This window comes from Mustela nigripes, chromosome 13 (assembly GCF_022355385.1).
Source record: "Mustela nigripes isolate SB6536 chromosome 13, MUSNIG.SB6536, whole genome shotgun sequence".
In the NCBI taxonomy this organism is placed as follows: Eukaryota; Metazoa; Chordata; class Mammalia; order Carnivora; family Mustelidae; genus Mustela; species Mustela nigripes.
In genome coordinates, this window is record NC_081569.1 from 101,590,746 (window position 1) to 101,608,946 (window position 18,201).

An 18,201-nucleotide genomic window follows, 5' to 3' on the forward strand; every position below is an offset into this window, starting at 1 on the left:
TACTACACACCCAACGCTAGGTAAGATGCTGAGGACGCGCTGCGGAGCAGACAGACAAGAATAATTTCCAGCTCTCGGTGTGAGGTGGGTCCCCACGTCGCAGTTCAGAAAGGCAATGAATGCAAGGTCAAGCGCAGGTGGCATCTGTGTCACCCCAGCACCTCCGAAAACTTGGCAGGGCCCTCCCAGTGACACAGTCACTGTCACTTCTTGGGAAGGCTTTGATACTGAGAGAGGATGTAGGTAAAATAAATGCAGACAGGAGGAGAGTGTCTGCAATTCAGGCAGAAAATAAGCAAACTTGGTTAAAACAAACAAGCAAGCCAGCCAAACTCTTGAAAGAAGCACACTCTGAAAGTTTCGCGGACGCTCCCCATCCCGGTCTGAGGAGTCACCAGGTGAATCCGGAGAGGGCGGTGGACGTGGCCCCACTCCAGGTGGCGGCTGGCCGCCGGACATCCCCCGCAGTCTGCGGGGCTGGGGGCCGCCCCCGAGCGTCCCATCCGCCGCTCTCCAGACCCGCAGCTTCCCCGCTGCGCCTAGAGCGGCGCCGCGGGGTGCGCGGTGGGGCGGGGGACGCCGGGGCGAGGCCGGGCTGGGCGCGAGCGGCTGCCCCGCCTCGGGAGAGGCGGGCCGGGCCGAGCCTATTTGAGGCGCGGAGCCACCGCCCGGTCTGGGATCGCAGCACCTCACCAGAAGCCGCCCCCGCAGCAAGCGAGCGAGCGCCGAGGCGTCGGGTGCGTGAGCGGGGGCGCGGGCCGCGGAGGTAGCTTGCGGGCCGCCGGGTCCAGGCAAGGTGGAAGCCCGCGCGGGGGCGGAGAGGCGAAGGGTCGCGTGCGGAGCCGGGGGCGCGGTCCTGGGCAAGGGTCCGTAGCCTTGTCTCCCCGAGAGGGCGCAGTGTGAGACTCAGGAAAAGTTAGTCGCGCTTTCCCGAGACTCACGCACTCATCGTGGGGCGGACGGTGAGCGGCGCGGGGCACCCTCCGCGGCGACCGGCGGCCTCGGCCACGGCGTCCAGCCCTCGGGCGGGCTGGGGGCGGGGAGGCGCACGCTCCGTCAGCCCCGCGGCGCGCCCCTATTTGGGATTAGGAAGCGGGTCCTCCTTTCCTGGACGCGGGGGGCTGCGCAGGGACTCTGGAGGCGGCTCCTGCGCCCCTTGACTGGGCTGCACGGCTGCTGCATCCGGCTGCGGGGGGCGCAGGAGCTCTTCTACGAGGCCCTGCGGAGCAGGGGCTGCCGCGGCTCTCTGGGCGCTGATCCCACAGAAAATGGTGATGCCCCAGGGCCTGAGTGGGCATGTGTCTGGCTTGGCGAGCAGTGCACATCCTAAACTTTTGCAAATCAGTGACTCATCCCTGCCCAGATTGGCTAATTTGGGCATTATCCCAGATCTGTGCTGAGGCCGTGTAGGGTGTGGCAGAATGTTGGTCTGAAAGTGCAGAGCCCCAGCGGGGGACGCTAGGAGGTGTCCGCTTTGGGGGGTAGGAGCTGAACGCCAGAGAGTCAGGGACACATAGGGTGAGGCTGTGACTTCGGCATCAGGCTCTCCCCTGCAAGTTACTGATTCCTATTCCAGATACTGTGGAATCTTTGTAAAGTGACTCCCGGGAGTTGGGTTGCTGGACAGTGAAGATCGTTGAACCACAGTGACCCAGTCTGTTTCTGGGATCTTGGGAAAGGAATGGAAGACAGCTCATGTGATCGGTGGGAGATGGGAACTGCTTCCTAACTTCATAACATTTGGGGGTTACACTTAGAATCAGCACCTACTCCATGTTCTGGGGTAAAGTTTGATGATGGTCTTAGAATGTTTTGAGCCTCAGTGTGCTAGAAGGATGCCTCACCAGGTACTTAAGTAGCAGAAGAGGGGAAACACTGCCTGAGAGATTGACCACCAAAGCTAGTTTTTTGCAGGGGTCCTTAATCAGTGATGTTTCTCTATGCTACAAAAATGGATCAGTGCTTTACTATAAAGACTTCACATATTGCTAGTGAGTCAAAAGGCTAGGGTTGGCCTCCCCTATAGTTTAGGTACCTACTTGCCAGGAACCTCATCAGCTAGACTCTGCATCTTAACCGTAGCAGAGACCTACGTTCATGTATTGTAACCTGAACATCTCATGTTGTCCCTAAATACAGTTGGCCTGTAAGCTTAATGTATCTGAGGCTCGTGGTTAACTGATATAAAATATAGCCTCCCTTTCCTGTGATGGTTTGGGAAACAGGCTCCTGCTGAGGACAGCTGGGTTAGCATTTGGTGTCTAGTGCCTGGACTGGTTCTTCTGATTAAATTTGGAGTGGTAAGCCTGCGAGAGAAGGGCCTGTTGCAAACTTCCAATTTGCTGCTGACTAAGTATCATGTGTTCGCTCTTGACTGATGTTCAGCTTTTCCATAGCGGGGAAAACAATCAGTAACTGAGAGGCACAAAGTAACTTTACCTTCCTTGATGCTGAGGAACTATGATAAGAAGGAAATCCTAGTAAAGGACCAGTTTCCTTTATTCCAACTCAGCATCACAGAATTTGGCTCTGGAAAGAAGACTTGTTTCAGCAAGGGCAGGAAGTAAACTCGCTCTCCTGGGTTCTTTGCAGAGGAGTGTGGGCAGGCAGTGCCTTGGGTTCTGAGGAAATGCATTTATGATCTACTCCTCTTTCAGCTTGTATAGAGGTCAGGGCCCTTTGTGAGCAGAAGTTACAGAAGTGCTCCCAGGAACCCCAACTACTAGACTAATTGCTAGGTGGACCAGAATAGCACAGTACAGTAGATAGCCACTCTTTATTAGAGGGAAAACTACAATTAACAGCCAATTAAAAAGGTCTACATTCTGACTCACATTTAAATTCTTTATTCCAAAGCAACACTGAACTACTTCTTATAGGTTTTTCCAAATGTGAAGACCCAGGTAGTATTTCCTCAATTTTTTGTTTTGCTTTAATATAGTGTTTCTTTTCTGGCGCTTCTAAATTCTCTGATTCTGGGAATGGCAGGATGGCGTTCACATATCCGTAGTATCTGTAGGGTGAGAAGGTTTTTTTTTTAATATTTGATTGTGTCTCTATATAAACTGTTCATCTAAAAGGAAAGAAAGAAAGAGAGAGAGAGAAAGAGGAAGGGAGGAAGGGAGGGAAATTTTCCAGGCAAGGAAGAAAGATATGTATCCAAATAGATTTTTTTTAAAGTTCTAAGGTTGCTAATCTTGATTTCAAAAAAAGTATCGGTTATAATCTCTTCTGGAAAAAGAGAACTGATGTTTAAGAATGAACATATCAAAATGGTGCGTACCTAATTTTTGGAGAAGTACACTTTATTGGTTTAAATGTGGTTATAATTAGCAAAGTGACTATGTAAAATGGCATCTTTGCATTCAATACTGTGTGTATTGAAGCTTACTGAATGAGTCAGCAAGTTAGTTTTCTGACAAAAACATGATCTCTTTTTTTAATTTGTTTACAGTTTCCACATGTTATGTAGTTCTGAATGAATAAGCCAGAGTGAAGTAATTAAAACTTTTAAAGGACTGTACTTTAAGATTTCAAAGAGTGAGGTTTTACATTTAGTGTAAAATGAGTCTGTGTCAAAAGTGAGCATGCTTGGACCCTGGTTGTTGACTTGCCAAGAACAGAATGACTTTGGGCCACCCTATTAGCTCTCTGAATCTTAATTTCCTTACCTTTGGAATGGGAATATTAGCTTTCCCCTGAAAATCTCTTACGATCATTATCAGAAAGAGAATAGGAAAAGTATGGGAAAGTGCTTCATACGTGGAAATGCATCACATTAATGCAGGGTGTCATTATTCTAATGGGCTTGTTTAGTGTGTCATAACATGATTCAAACTGTCACATGAGGCTTTAGTGAAACACTGTGGAAAGAAAGTGAAATCTGCTTTGCTTCTCAAATTGTTTTCGTTGGAGCTGAAAATAAGCTGAATATGTTTGAGCAGAGACTTGAAGAAGAAATGTTACATTTTGGAGATGTGGTCTTCACTTTCTAGTCATAATCAACCTTTAAACACATCTTAGTTTTGTTGGAGTTTTGTTAATATGACACCTTATTAGGCCCATGGTACAGATTTAGCTAACTACTGAAACTAACTTTTTAGTTTTTATTGACCTGTGTATCTACACTTCTGTAGGGATACTCACGCCGGTCAGCCTAGACAAGTGTTTCTCAACCAGGCACACTTGTGCCCTCTCCCCCCAACCCCCAGGATATGTGGCAATGTCTGAAGACATTTTCGGTTGTCAGAGTTGAGAGGTGGGGTGTTGTGCTGCTCGCAACTTTGTGTGTTTTTTTTTTTTAAAGATTTATTTATTTATTTGGCAGAGAGACACAGTGAGAGAGGGAACTCAAGCAGTGGGAGTGGGAGAGGGAGAAGCAGGCTTCCTGCTGAGCAGGGAGCCCCATGCGGGGCTGGATCCCAGCACCCCGGGTTCGTGACCTGAGCTGAAGGCAGATGCCCAACGACTGTGCCCCCAGGTGCCCATGCTCCAGGCGTCTTGTAGATTGAAGCCATGGACGCTGCCCTGCACAAAACGGCTCCAGCTCCCACGAAGGATCCAACCTGAAATGTCAGTGATGCTGAAGCTGGGAAAGAGCCTTTACAGAATAGGAATATTTAAGACAAAACACTTACAAAGTTATGTCTAGGTCTTTGGTATGTTGTGCAGGACTGGAAGAAGTTTGGGTAATCAAAGGATTTCTGCCCACCGTGAAGTTTAGGATTGTTTCATACTGGCCTCCAAAATGAGAGAGGCTTTGTTTTCTTAAGAAATGCCCTTTCTAGGGGCACCTGGGTAGCTGTTAGTTAAGCTTCTGTCTTTGGCTCAGGTCATGATCCCAGGGTCCCGGGATCTCGCCCCTCCTAGGGCTCCCTGCTCAGCGGGGAGTCAGCTTCTCCCTCTCCCTCTGCAGACCCCACTCTTGCTCTCTATTTCTCAATTGCTCTCTTTCTCAGTAAATAAAAACCTTTAAAAAAAAAAATAAAGATCTGGGGCGCCTGGCTGGCTCAGTTGGTAGAACGAGTAACTCTCCATCTTGGGGCTGTGAGTTTGAGCCCCACGTGAGGGTGTAGAAATTACTTAAACATAAGATCTTAAAAAAGAAAGAAAGGAAGAAAGAAACATCCTTTCTTTTCCTTTTCTGTAACAATGCTTCTCTCAAATTCTTCCTGCCATGGCAGCACACTTTTCTAAGCGGCGGAAGCCTTTTGGGGAAGGAAGCAGAAGCAGAGGAGCACCTGACTTCTCTTTAAAAGATCACATGCTCTAGGAAACCCCAGAATGGAAGCCCTGGGAGAGTCACTGTGACTTCCCAGTCAAATTGCCAGCAGTTTCCCACGCTGGAAGATGGATGTGGTGATACCCTAAACTTCCAGATATGTTTGAGAATACCCAGATTTAAAAAAGAGAGGTACAAAAAACCAAAACAAAATAGCCTTAACACAAGGTAATATTTAACTGTGGTATAAATAACAGAGGAGTATGATAAAGTCTGATATGTATAAATGAAGGACTTTAAGTCCTAAGAGGAGTTCTGCCTATTTCTTTTTTTACCGAAAAGTGTTAATATTTTAGATTTTTAGGACCTATCAATTAGGATCCCTTGGAGGTAATATCATTTCTTAAAATAATTTAGTAAGTATCATAAGTGGGCAACTCCAGGGAAATCTGGGATTCTGATTGTTTAAGATCCAGGTCACTTTGGCTATAGGACAAGTGATCCTGACCCAAGAAAACTCACCCAGGCCTCAGGAGTCCAAAGCTGCCCTCGTCCCCTCACTGCCAGAGCACGTGCAGCGGGAGCAGGCGTAAAACAGCTTACCTGGTTAAAAACTTGGCAGAGGGAGAGGAGCAGGGGAAAGCAGGAATGATGTGTCAAGGCTACCCCTTGAGTCCGCTTTGGGCAAACCAACTCTCTTTGGTAGCATCCTACCCCAAAACGTTTCCCTCCGCAGTGCCTGACTCCTCTTCTCTCTTCTCCTCTCCTTTCCTCTCCCTCCCCTTCCCTCTTCTCTTCTCTTCTTTTCTTTTTTCCCTAGTTTGTTAGACTGTCAGAGTTTTGTTTGGCATAACAAATCTCTTTTAAAAAATAAAAAGGGAGCTTCTTGTATACCCGCCTTTCTTCTTGATTGGTCCACACCTGGATCTCACCTCTCCTTTAAGGCTTAGCTCAGACACCACCACCTCTTCCCTTCTTAGAAGCAAGAGTTCTAGTGGTGACCCCCTATTTCCAGTCTGGCTGTGTCGATCTCTTGGGATCCCTACCGGCCTGTGAGCCCTTTGAGCATACAGATCCCGGCCTGTCCATCTTCCAACCCAGGCGAGAGCCCATAGAGTGCCTGGCCCAGAGCAGCGAGGGAATAAGTAATTGGCAGCAAATGCATCTAGGGACATTGGTTTTCAAATCTCCCTAGGAATCAATCAACTCTGCTTTCTTTCTAAAACCCAGAAGAGGGTATGGGGGTTGATCTTGTGAACGGGAGGGGAGGGGGGTGATAGGAAGAGCTTTTAAGAGGTGGTGGAAAAGGCACCCAGGAAGGAAAGATGATGATGAACCAGGACTGTTTGTCTCTTTACCAACAAGGAAAGGGGCAGAAGATTGTCTTCCTTGTTCTTCTCTCTCCTGTGTTATGTGGCCTTTTATTTCCAGGATTCAGAACACAAGCTAGTATGATTAGAGCTTAGAATTAGGAGTGAAGTTGGGCTTGGTGGTCTAGCTGGAGTGCATCCCCGCTCGAGTTTCCTCTGTGGTTTCACACTCCTGATTGAGGTGTATTTGGGGAATAGACTGGCTTGGTTAGAAGAAGGCCTGTAGATCATCTAGAACTGCCCAATGAACTATTTGTGATGTTATCTTTAAATGGAAACTGGTGAAATCTTCTAAGATCAAATGATAACCTATCTTTTTTTCCCCCTTTCAGGAAAATGGCAGACAATTTTTCAGTAAGTGTTTTATGTCTGTTTTCTTACCATGATACACATCCCCTTAACACCAGATATCCCCTTCTAATTCTCTGACCCTGCAGCTTCCTCTGGCCATAACTGACCAGTGAGGACTTGTTAGCTGACGTCTTGTTTTTTCAGCAGCAGGTTCAGGGAGAGAGCCAAGCAGATAGAGGCCTGGGACTCACTGACAGTAAGCCTGGGACAGAGACAGGGGGATTCCATGGGCAGAAGCTGAGAAATAATATGAGCAACGGGAATAATGGTGCAGTCTGAGCATCCTGATTTCTGGATTGTTCTTCTCATGTCAGTTAGGGAGGATGTGCTTTTACACAGGGGAAGGCTGCTTTCTGACTTTGGCAAATTATGAAAGGCAGCCCTCCCTGAACTGAGATGATGGGAAACAAGAATAAAGGGAGGCAGGGGATGCAGCAGCTCTCCAGACACCCCGTGAGGCAGAAAGGGGCAGGGAGCTACCCCGGCTTCTCCTTTCTTCCCACTCTTTAATCTCCTGCCAGTGCTGCCCCTTAGCCAGACTCATCTGGAAGCCTGGAAACCACCGCCTACAGGGGTTGGAGACCCTGTGATCAGCACAAGGCAAGGAGAAGGAGGGTTTTGACAGGACATTGCCATCTTGGGAATATGGCAGGACTGACTCTTTGCTGTCAAACACGGAGCTCCTGGAACTATGGGAACTTAGGCCCATCACCCTGACCACCTATTGTTAGGTATATTTCATCTGAACCATGTAGTTGCTCGACTGTGATGAGCCATGATCAAAAAAACACAGATAAGGCAAGTACAGACCTATATCAGAAACCACTGTGCATGGCCCATGTACCTGTTGTGGCTGCCAGGAACAGGCTTGTGGTTTTGCTAGAGATTAGAAATGGGACTGGAAGCCCTTTGGGAGCCATTAAGAAGGGGACCACACCTTCCAGAAATCCTTTTCTGGAATGGTCTTGTGAAACCAGGATGGAGACTTCTAAAGCCATCCTTGTTCTTTGCAAGGAAAAGTCAACGCCATTGGATAGTCGTATTAACTTTACCGTGTAGTTAATATATTGACCCTGTATAGCCCAGAAAAAGTAGCAATCATTAGAATTAAAATCCATCAATGAAGTGCATTCTTTATGGGAAGACAGTTCATGTTGAGAGCTGTGAATTGTTTGCTTTTCATTTCCTATATGGCTCTCTTCCTATACAGGGAGTACTCAATCTGGAACCCCATTTAATTAATGGCATGATATGGCCTTTTAAAAAAAAACTTTGAAATTTTACAATAGTTTTAGACTTACAGAAAAATTACAAAGATAGTATGAAGAGTTCCCGTACACCCTATGCTCACTTTCTTCTATTATTAATGTCTTGCATTAGCATGATACATTTGTTACCATTAATAAACCAGTACTGATACATTACTACTAAAAAAAAGAATAAAATGATGAAGCATATATAATCCCAAAGTCTAATTTTAGTCTTAACTTCAAACTATTTAATAGGTGGAAAATTTTTATTGATATGAATTTTATACCCTTACCATATATATCACTCTACTTCTTAGATCACATATTCCTATTTTCCTGAAAATTCTGTTTCTGTGAATGTATTCATGTTGTAATTGTTGATGTCTTTCTTTCTAGCTTAATGATGCTTTATCTGGGTCTGGAAACCCAAACCCTCAAGGATGGCCTGGTCAATGGGGAAACCAGCCTGCTGGAGCAGGGGGCTACCCAGGGACCTCCTATCCTGGTGCCTACCCTGGACAGGCCCCTCCTGGCAGTTATCCTGGACAGGCCCCTCCTGGTGGCTACCCTGGACAGGCCCCTCCTGGCGGCTATCCTGGACAGGCCCCTCCTGGCGGCTATCCTGGACAGGCACCTCCAGGAGCCTACCCTGGCCCAACAGCTCCTGCTTATCCTGGACCACCTGCACCAGGAGCCTACCCTGGGCAACCGAGTGGGCCTGGGGCCTACCCGCCTCCTGGACAGCCAAGTGCTCCTGGAGCCCAGCCCGCTGCTGGCGCCTTTGGCATCCCTGCTGGACCACTGGTAAGATGGAACTTGGCACTTCATAGACTTGACTGTGATCAGGACAAAGCTAATGAAGAACCAGCACAGTGTTGTCTGGAGCGCTGGTGCCATTACTTTGCTGTGCTCTGGCTGGGAGCTGGCTCTGGGCACCAACCTACAGAGGGCTTCAGAGAGACCTGAAGCTTTAAACTCGCAGGTTAGAGCCCCTCTTCCAGGACCAGCTATGGTGTATGTCAGCCTAATAGAAAAAAATCATTGTATTGAGTTTAGGATGTGTACTGTTAGTATAAAGAGAAGTCCTTTAAAAAAAATAAATAAATAAATAAAGAGAAGTCAATGTATCTTTTGAAGACATCTCTGTAAAGCAGCTTTAATATAAATGAAGTTAAGATTATAGAAATGGGGAAACATTTTGGTTACTATTATTAATAACCACCGAGTACGTAGTTCACACCAGCTATGTGCTTCTACATGGATGATTTCAGTTACCCCTGTATCTGCCCCATAAGATGCTGTTACTGTCCCTACTCTATACACGAGGAATGGGGACAGTAGAGAGCTTTATAGCTTGTTTGGGGTCATAGAGGGAATGTGTAGGGAAATCAAGGTAATGTGGTTTTGAAAGACTTTCTAAAGATAATTTAGTGATCTAAGGATTGAATTTTCATTTATATTAAAACCCACTTTAGTAAGTGAATTCTGAGTGTAAGACCTAATCCTGTGGTAACTGTAGACACATCTCAGACACCAATCCTTCTCTTCCAGATGTGTAGTCTAGTGAGGAGATAATATACAGATGTGGGGAAAGCGTTAAGTAGCCACGTGGGATCAGACCCTTCCAGGAGCCTATGGGTGTTGGCACAGGAGGTGTCTGACTTGCTTTTAGGTCAGCTTGGAAGAGAGTGCAGAGCAGGTGCCGGAAGCGTGGGCAGCATTGGGCAGGCAGTAGTCGACCACAGTTAGTCATTTATAGACAGAAGGGGATGTGGAAGTTGTGGCAAGGGAGAGGCAGATGCGTGAGAGGTTGCAGAGGAAGAACCCCAGGAGCTAGTGGTTACGTCTCAGTCAGGGATGATGGGATTTTCAAGGCTCGACAATTAGAGAACCAGCCACGGGTCAGCCTAGACCAGGAACTCGGGAAGGAGACCTGATTGTGTGGGGTTTGGGGGTAGGGGGTGGGGTGAGGAAGAAGAGACCATTCCAGTTCACACCTGTTGGATTTGAGGCATCTGTGGGAAATTCAGATAGGAGGAGGTATGGGGCCCAAGAGAAAAGACCTGGGTGATGGTTGCATCCAGGGGGGAAAATTATGAAGGGAAGAGAGAAGAGGCCAAAGGGAGTTGTGGGAATATTGACAGCACCCTACATCTAGATGGTTAATGCATTTTTCTGGAAGAATTAGAGAATGTATTAAATGAAAAGTGTTCATTACACCAATATTTAATACCAGACCCCCCTCTTGATGCCATGTAAGTAGAACTCACAAGAATTCACGAGTCCCCGGATGGGATACAATGCCCGCCCTCAGGGAGTAAAGGACCGAGATGAGTATGTTACGTGATCAGGCTCTTAAGAGGGGCACAAAGTCAAAAAACTAAAACTGATATAATTTTATATCAATAAAAATAATCTTAAAAAAGAAGAGTAGCACGAAAATATTAATTTTCTTGATTGCAAGATCTAGTTTAAGCCTTTCTGAAAAATAGTCCTAGTGAATTAATTATAGATTGGGATGTCCTTAGTGATGAGAGATACAGTGCTCCAAAAGGGAATATGGTGTGTCTTTGGCACCAATTAACTGAGGGCTTTTTTTCTTTAATTTACTTATTTATTTTATCTTTAAGAATTATTTATTTGAGAGAGAGTGAGAGAGAGCAGAGGCAGGGGGAGGGGCAGAGACAGAGAGAGAAGCAGACTTTTTGCTGAGCAGGGAGCCTGATGTGGGACTGGATCCCAGGAACCCAAGATCATGACCTGAGCTGAAGACAGATGCTTAACCAACTGAGCCACCCAGGCATCACCCCCCTGCCCTAATGGCTTTATTCTTTTCTTTTCTTTTTTAAAGATTTTTATTTATTTGTTTGACGGAGAGGGAGACACCAAGAGAGGGAATACAAGCAGGGGGTGTGGGAGAGGGAGATGCAGGCTTCCTGCTGAGCAGGGAACCCAATGTGGGGCTTGATTCCAGAACCCTGGGATCATGACCTGAGCGAAAGACAGACCCTTACCGACTGAGCCACCCAGGCACCCCTGGATGGCTTTATTCTGGTTTTTTTTTTTTCTTCAAGATTTTATTTATTTATTTGATAGAGAGGGATCACAGTAGGCAGAGAGACGGGCAGAGAGAGAGGGAGAAACAGGCTCTCTGTTAAGCAGAGAGCCCAACATGGGGTTTGATCCTAGGACCCTGAGACCATAACCTGAGCTGAAGCCAGAGGCTTAACCCTCTGAGCCACCCAAGTGCCCCAGGGTGGCTTTATTTCTGAGTGTTACTTGTGCATGTAGGAATTCTTGTCCCTTCAGGCTTAGGGCAGGGTGACTGGAGAGTCTGGAAAAACGGCTTAAATTAGGGTTATGTGTAAGTCACATTAGCAACGTATTTTTCTTTCTTTTCCTGAGAAGACATGACTCTTTATTGATATTTGCATATTTTTTGTTCCCAGACTGTACCTTATGACCTGCCCTTGCCTGGAGGAGTCATGCCTCGCATGCTGATAACAATTCTGGGCACAACGAAGCCCAATGCAAACAGGTAAGAACAGTATTAGCAACTCTAACGTATTTGTCAATTGTTTCTTGAATATAGGGTCATCTATTTTGAATTTTAATAAAATTTTTAGAACTATGCATTGAGAATTCTATACCATAGAACGGAATTATCCCATAAATCAGTGTGTGTTCCCACCAAGGGACAAAGTATCCCTCATTAAATCTTGCTTTTCTCCTGGAACCACAATGAAACATTTCTACTTTTTTTTTTTTTTAAGATTTTATTTATTTATTTGGAAGAGAGAGCATGAGCACAAGTAGGGGGAGAGACAGAGGGAGAAGGAGAAGCAGGCTCCCTGTTGAGAATGGAGAGCTATGTGGGACTCAATCCCACACCCTAGGATCATGACCTGATCTGAAGGCAGACACTTAACCCACTGAGCCACCCAGGCGCCTTGAAACAGTTCTGCTTTGTGAGGACAAAGGGAAAGAGCTGACAGCCCATACAGAAAAACCTAGGTTCTTCCTGGCAGTGAGAACCTTAGAGTTCAAGGGAAGGACAGCCTTTGAAAAGTAATGCTTGGTCATCCCTCCACCTCTGAGCCATATCTTGTCTAAAAAACCAGGCATGCACTTTATATCTAGATGCCCATCAAAAATTGGGGTCAGAAACACCAAGATCGCACTGGACATCATTTTGAGTTGATCTGAAAGCTTGCACATTGTACCACTCTATTTGTACAGATCACCCTGCAGTCATGCAGTCACAGTATGTACGGTCTCAGATCTGGTGAGCTTGACTGCCGCTTCCGCCTTCCTACTGGGCACATCAGCTGTGTCACAGATTCCTCTGGCGTCAGCCAGGTCTACGGTTGTTATGTGGTGGGATGGGGGAACCCCGGTCTTCTGGGTAGACACAATTTATGCAAAGATTTGAAAAGATCCTACAAGTTAAAGACTTCCTCAAAATAAGTCAACCTTTGCCGTGGGAACTGGTTGGATGGGGGAGTGAGGATGGAGTTATCCTCTGAGCTAATTTAGGACAATCCATGCTGATTTATGGTTGCCTTGTTATCACCACTGGTTGTACGTCCATGTAATACAAGCAGGTTTGGGATATCCTGAAGACATCCAGTATGCCTGTCCCCAAGGTTAGTGGTACCATTAAAGCTCCTGCAGCCATAAAGTAATCTGTGTTTCTGGGGTTTATAGACAGTGCACAAAAGGTACTGGTTCAAGCTATGCACACAGGTTTCCAAGAATCCATAAACAACCCCTGTGAGTTCTGTCACCTTGCTCCTGGTGGATCAATGGGAACCCCCCTTTTCTTTTACCAGAAAATGGACTCAGCCTCTGACGTAATCATTTTACATCCAGCTAGCCCATTCAGGTGCACCTCCAGCGAGCCCTCTCTGCTTCTGTGTGGTAGCCAGTACTCTAAGCCCCCCACTTCGTTCCACACAGCCTCTACAGCTTCTCTAAACACAGTGCTTACCTGCACAATAAAGCTTGTCTCACAGCCAATTATGAAATGTATATACCCCCCGTCTATGTCCATATCCATTTTCCTTCCCAAATAACGCAGCACCCAGCACACCCGATCCCGGGCACCCCACACTCGTAGTTTGTGAGTGTCTGCTCTCCTCCCCCAGCCACGGTCACACAGAACCACACTGGTGTGTTTGCCTCATTGAGGGTTTTTGCACTAGAAACTTTAGCTCCAGTAACACTAGAGGTGTAGACAGAGACTGTGGCAGAGTAAAACTCATTTTGGTGGGAATGGTTAAGATGGTAATAAACTGAAAAAAATGGTTGCTTGGTTCTGCAAAATCTATGTGAGGAATTACCTGAAAAAAAGAATGCTTCAGGTCTATGGCCATACCACCCTGAACACGCCCGATCCCGTCTGATCTCGGAAGCTAAGCAGAGTTGGACCTGGTTAGTACTTGGATGGGAAGAATGCTTAAGGCAATAGAGATGGCAAGATCTTCCTTTTCCCTGCAGAGAAAATATAGCCAAATACAAATTTGGCTATTGCCAAATACAAATACAAATGGTATTGCCATCTGACTATATGGGTCAAATACAAATACTATTGCCATTTGACTATCTGGGTCTACCTGAGCATTCAATTATTGGAAGATACAATTGTGTTTGTATGTGTCCGCTACTGGGTAAGTGAAAATGCCCAAGGAATCATTGTTAATAGGTCTAGACTGTAGACCTTGCTTTCAAACAAGAGCCCCAGCTGATTCTGATGTTGGGTCCCCAGGAGCACACTTGGAAAAGCTGAGGGATAGGGTTAATATGTTAACAGTCCTAGGCCTTGTGTTTGCATTAACATCCAAGGAGAAGGAACAAGGTCAAAAAGTTAAGCCAGCCCCTTCATTAATTCCACCTCACATCAGGGAATGTTTAGCACATTTATCACCATGACTTTACAACTTAGCAACAGGATACTGTACATGATGTTACCTCATTCTTGTTATTTTAGGACTAGGTTTTGATTAACTATAAGGAAGTCAGGTATTTGATGGCTTCTGTTTTATGTGACTGGCTTGCCTTTAATGGGTATTAAAAGTAACTGGCTGGGCAGGAAAGAGGTAAGCATTATTATTCACCATGTACAGCATAAAGTGCCCTCAAAGTGGCCCCAGGTTTCTATAAGGAACCCTTGACCAGTTTTCATAGTAGAGGCAGAAAAGAGGGAATGGCAGCTGAATGGAATCATGTGACCAAAGACAAGGAGGCAAAAAAAAAAAAAAAAAAAAGGAACATGTGGTGCCTTGATTATTTTCAGATACTACAAGAACACATCAACTACTAGGCCTTGTATACTTTCCAGGTTGAAGTCATACTCTGGTTTGTTTGTTTCCATTTGAAAATTTTCCTGTATTTATTTAAAAAAATCAGATCTTTAGAAAATTATATGTTCTCCACTTGATACAGATACATGAAGTTGAATTATTTTACTAACTCTGGTCTTTGCTTTAAAACAGATTTGCTTTAGATTTCAAGAGAGGGAATGATGTTGCTTTCCACTTTAACCCACGCTTCAATGAGGACAACAAGAGAGTCATTGTTTGTAATACAAAGCTGGATAACCTCTGGGGAAAGGAAGAAAGACAGGCGACTTTCCCATTCGAAACTGGTAAACCATTCAAAGTAAGTTATTGCTACCATTATATACTGATAATGCACATTTCTCAGGGAAGAATCACTCTACCACCACAAGGTACTTAAAATGAATTTATCAACTATCCTGAGACACCTAACTGGCACATCTGCTCCCCATCCTGGGGAACCAGGCTTAACAGGTCTGGCACATTTCCCAGCTCCATTCCCGCCCTTCACCATTGTCCCTGTTATCAAACCCTTGAGTTTAAGCTTTTCTGGAAATGAGAAAAATAGCATCTTTAATAAAGAGGGCAAAAGGGGGCACCTATGTGGATCAGTCGGTTAAGTGTATGACTCTTGATGTCAGCTCAGGACTTGATCTCAGGGTTATGAGTTCAAGTTCCATGTTGGGCTCCAAGCTGGGCATGGAGTGTACTTTAAAAAGGAAGAAAAGGGCAGAAGGTCTCAATGGTATAGTTGGGCTGAGACTTAGTACCTTAATACAACATAGTTGGCATGGCAATCAAAGTTAATTTTTTTAAATTCTAAAATTAAGATGTTTTATGAAAAAAAAATTTATAGATTTTCAAATTAAAAAGACTTCCATCTTTTCCCATTTCTCCCAACCTCACAAAGTCTGCAACTTGGTTAATATTTTTCCAGTATTTTCTATTACATGCAGCACTGTTTGTTTTAAAAACTTATTAAGGATTCTCTACCCCTGAACTCATGACCCTAAGATCAAGAGTCACATGCTCTACCAACTGTCCCAACACACTTTTTATTTTTAAGCATTGCTTTAACAAATACTGGGTTGACAGTAGAGTGGACAATAAAACTACTAGGCTGTAAGCTCCTCAAGGGCAGAGACTTATAGGGACCAGATTCTATATTTGGTGGACATCTTCTCAAATTTGAACATTGTTGCTTAATAGTATTTCATTATTTAGATATGTGCTAATTCTGTGAGTGTCCTGTGGATGATAATTTGGAGTATGGAAATATTCCAAACAAATAAAACGTGAAATGATTATTTTGCTAAAATATTGTAATAATGGTCCTTATAAAGCTTTGCTTCCTAGAAAAAGAATTTTATTCCAAGAATGTACATATTTTCCAAAAGATTTTATTTGAGACAGAGAGAGAAGCACAAGAGGCGGGTGGGGGTGGGGCAGAGGGAGAGGGGGAAGCAGGCTCCCTGCTGAGGAGGCAGCCCGATGCTGGACTCGATCCCAGGACCCTAAGACCATAACCAGAGCTGAAGGCAGACGCCTAATGGACTGAGCCACCCAGGCGCTGCTCAAGAATGTACATATTTAAAATTTAGATAAGATATTGCCAAAGTGCTGTTTTCAAAAGGTTATAAGGATAAACCTGTTCACTACTTAACTGTTGGAAGAGTGTTTCTCCTACTCTGGCCCACACTGGTTATTATTAATCTTAGTAACATTTGCCACTCTAATTATTAGAGAATTCCTTCTTTGGTATTCTATTTTCATTTTATTTACTGAAGTACAGTTGCCACAAGAAGCTACATTAGTTTCAAGTGTACAACAGTGACCATCATCTCTTTGTTACCCTATGCTTACAACTGTCACTATCCAGCACTATTACAATACCACTGACTATATCCCTATGCTGTACCTTTTACCCCATGACTTATTCGTCCCATAACTGGAAGCCTGTACCTCCCATGCTCCTCCAACCATTTTGTCCATCCCTGTACCCTGCCCCTTCCCTCTGGCAACCATCAGTTTGTTCTTTGTATTTATGGGTCTGTTTCTGCTTTTTGTTCTTTTGTTTCTTCCTTTGATTTTTTTTAGATTCCACATGAAAGTGAAATCATGGAATTTGTCTTTTTCTTTCTGACTTATTTCATTTAGCATAATATTCTGTAGGTCTATCCATGTTGTTGTAAGTGGTAAGATCCCATTTTTTATGGCTGAGTAATATTCCATCACACCTATATATGGTATATGTAGATACCACATCTTCTTTACCTCATTCATCTATGAATCCACACTTGCACTGCTTCCATATCTTGGTTATTATAAATAATGCTGTAGTAAACATAGGGGTGCATATATCTTCTCAAACTAGTGTTTTCATTCTCTTTGGGTACATACCCAGTACTGGAATTACTGGAGTATTTCTATCTTTAATGTTTTGAGGGACCTCCATACTGTTTTCCAAAGTGGTTGCACCAATTTACATTCCCAAGAGTGCATGCATGTTCCTTTTTCTCCACATCTTCGCCAGTACTTGATATGGTTATATTTTTACTTTTAGGGGTTAGCCATTACAAAAACTTTGTTTTTGTGGAGACACATTATTAATCTTTACTTTCATAGCTTCAACTTATCTTTATGACTCATTATCATCTTTTTTTCATTTTATTTTGCTTGGATCTTTGAATAATCTCTGGAATTTATTTTTGCTGCAAAGTTACTTTTTTTTTTTTTTTTTAATTTGAGAGAGAGCAAGAGAGCACAAGCAGGGGGTAAGGGCAGTGCGAGAGGAAGAAGCAGGCTCCCCACTGAGCAGGGAGCCCGATGTGGGGCTTGATCCCAGGTCATGATCCTGAGCTGAAGGCAGATGCTTAACCAATTAAGCCACACAGGCACTCCCCAGGGTTCCTTTCTTGGACTTTAGTCCGTTCCATGGATGATTATAAAGATGAAATGTGGGACATTCTCAGCTCAGGCCAGATTGGTTTTGAAATTAAGAGCATTTCTAACAGTTTTGTGTATGTGCCATTTCAGATACAAGTGCTGGTTGAATCTGACCACTTCAAGGTTGCGGTCAATGATGCTCATTTGTTGCAGTACAATCATCGGATGAAAAATCTCCAGGAAATCAGCAAACTGGGAATTTCTGGTGACATAGATCTCACCAGTGCTTCACATGTTATGATATAATCTTAAAGGGGAAGATTAAAAAAAAATGAAATTGAATATAAACCCTTATACATTGAAACTTCATGTTTCCTGATTGAAAAATTTCACTTTTATTCATCACTGTCCTTATAAATCTTTGATTTAATAAATATTCTAAGAGTTCCCTCTCTTTATATGTCATTTAATTGGGGCAATTTATTTATTTATTTATTTATTTATTTTTAAGATTCTATCCATCCATTTGACAGACAGAGAACACAAGTAGTCAGAGAGTCAGGCAGAGAGAGGAGGAAGCAGGCTTCCCGCCGCACAGAGAGCCCAATGCGGGGCTCGATCCCAGGACCCTGAGACCATGACCTGAGCTGAAGGCAGAGGCTTTAACCCACTGAGCCACCCAGGCGCCCCAGGGGCAATTTATTCTTGACAATGCACAATGGACTCAGTAAAAGGAATATGTAGCAATATTAATTCTGCATTAAAGTCTCCCAGAGTTTTCTATA

At 44.5% G+C, this 18,201-nt stretch overlaps 1 protein-coding gene across 4 annotated transcripts; it reads left to right on the forward strand.

Annotated features, from left to right (window-relative positions):
• The first annotated feature begins 654 nt into the window (after positions 1-654).
• LGALS3 (galectin 3) lies at positions 655-17,870 on the forward strand. Of its 4 annotated transcripts, none has more exons than XM_059373256.1 (6): positions 655-737; positions 6,924-6,945; positions 8,589-8,996; positions 11,642-11,730; positions 14,687-14,852; positions 17,567-17,870. In XM_059373256.1, exons 2-6 carry the CDS (start codon positions 6,928-6,930, stop codon positions 17,720-17,722), a joined length of 837 nt encoding a protein of 278 aa, XP_059229239.1. In that variant the 5' UTR covers positions 655-737; positions 6,924-6,927; the 3' UTR covers positions 17,723-17,870. The 4 variants fall into 4 exon arrangements, with proteins under 4 accessions (XP_059229239.1, XP_059229235.1, XP_059229238.1 ...); XM_059373252.1 differs by having other exon boundaries at positions 685-766; XM_059373255.1 differs by having other exon boundaries at positions 709-796.
• The last annotated feature ends 331 nt before the right edge of the window (positions 17,871-18,201 follow it).